The sequence below is a fragment of the Galeopterus variegatus genome, unplaced genomic scaffold (assembly GCF_000696425.1).
Source record: "Galeopterus variegatus unplaced genomic scaffold, G_variegatus-3.0.2 Scaffold4884, whole genome shotgun sequence".
NCBI classification, from domain to species: Eukaryota; Metazoa; Chordata; class Mammalia; order Dermoptera; family Cynocephalidae; genus Galeopterus; species Galeopterus variegatus.
Genome location: NW_007730995.1, coordinates 72,585 through 74,003, shown reverse-complemented (window position 1 = coordinate 74,003; position 1,419 = coordinate 72,585). Strand labels below are relative to the sequence as shown.

General features: G+C 41.2%; 1 protein-coding gene across 1 annotated transcript; it reads right to left on the bottom strand.

Annotated features, from left to right (window-relative positions):
- Positions 1-321: 321 nt before the first annotated feature.
- LOC103603949 (olfactory receptor 6M1-like) lies at positions 322-1,412 on the bottom strand. Its single transcript, XM_008588530.1, has one exon. The coding sequence runs from the start codon at positions 1,102-1,104 to the stop codon at positions 322-324; it is 783 nt and encodes a 260-aa protein (XP_008586752.1). The 5' UTR covers positions 1,105-1,412.
- Between the last annotated feature and the right edge of the window lie 7 nt (positions 1,413-1,419).

Here is a 1,419-nt window from a genome sequence, read left to right as displayed (position 1 = left end):
TCTGTGTGTGTGCATATATACATATACATATATACTCTCCATCAAGTAACATAGGCAATTGTGTTTTTTAATTAATATGGTACATTTACTTTTATCACTCCTACCTACCCCCACTTTCTTTTATCACCTACAATAAAAATTTTTAATACTGTAACACAATATGCAAAACCTAAGTTGCATATAAAACCAGTGTATTATCAAAAGTAGAGTTATTTTCATAAATTAGACCACCAATTAATTAACAAATATCATCAAACTTTTCTGGAATTGTTGAGTCAAAGATAGCTAGAATTAATATAATTCTCAAAAAAAAAAAATCTGTCACTTGGACCTCATCCCCATGAGCAAGATTCGTCCCTTGACCAAGAAGTCTTTCAGTGCATCCTTCATGGCTTTGTTGCGAAGACTGAAGATGAAGGGACTCAGGAGTGGCGTGATGACCATAGAGAGGATGAAAAGAATCTTGTTAAGGTGCAGGCTGCTCTTCTGTGAGGGGCGGACGTAGACAAAGATGGAGATCCCATAGCCCATGGAGACCACAGTGAAGTGAGAAGCACAGGTTGAAAAGGCTTTGCGTTGACCTTGGCCTGAGGGTATCTTCAGAATAGTGGAGATGATGTAAACATAGGAAACAACTGTGAGTGAGAGGGAGCTGATGAACAGGACAAGGGAGCTGAGGAAGTCCAACAGCTCAATAATACGGATGTCAGCACAGGCCAAGTGGAGGAGTGGGGCACTGTCACAGAAAAAGTGATCGATCACATTGGGGCCACAGTAGGGAAGTCCTGCCTTAAGGACTGTAGATGGGAGGATGAGGAGAAAGCCACCCACCCAGGAGAGGATGACAAGACGGACACAGAGTGAGCTGGTCATGATCACAGGGTACTGAAGGGGGCTGCAGATGGCCACATAGCAGTCATAGGACATGACAGCAAAAAGAATAAACTCAGTGCATCCAGAGAGGAAGTAGGAATAGGACTGTACAGAGCATTCACCAAGTGAAATGCTCTTCCTCTCTGAGAGAAACCCTGCCAGCATCTTGGGAACTGCGCAGGTTGTGGTTAAAATTTCACTGAAAGAGTAATTGCTCAGGAAGAAATACATGGGTACCTGGAGCCTGTAATCCACCAATATGAGGGTAATAATAAGTGTGTTTCCAAGGAGTGTCACCAAATAAGCCAGTAAAAAAGTCAAGAAGAGAAGACCTCCAAGGGCTCTGGTGGTTGGTATCCCCACAAGAATAAATTCAGTCACAAATGTCCAATTCCCCTTTCCATGCTTTATGTCACTTTCACTGTAAAGAGAGTTGTAGAAGAATTAAGATGACTCAGTAAATTACAAAATTCAGGACAAATTTAAATTGCTTTAGTCATTCCTTTGTTTCTAGCAAAACTGAGTAATTGATTAAAATTACTGTTG

What these genes read in the sequence shown, in the direction of transcription:
- LOC103603949 (XM_008588530.1), bottom strand. Translation starts at nt 1,104, where the DNA reads ATGTATTTCTTCCTGAGCAATTACTCTTTCAGTGAAATTTTAACCACA.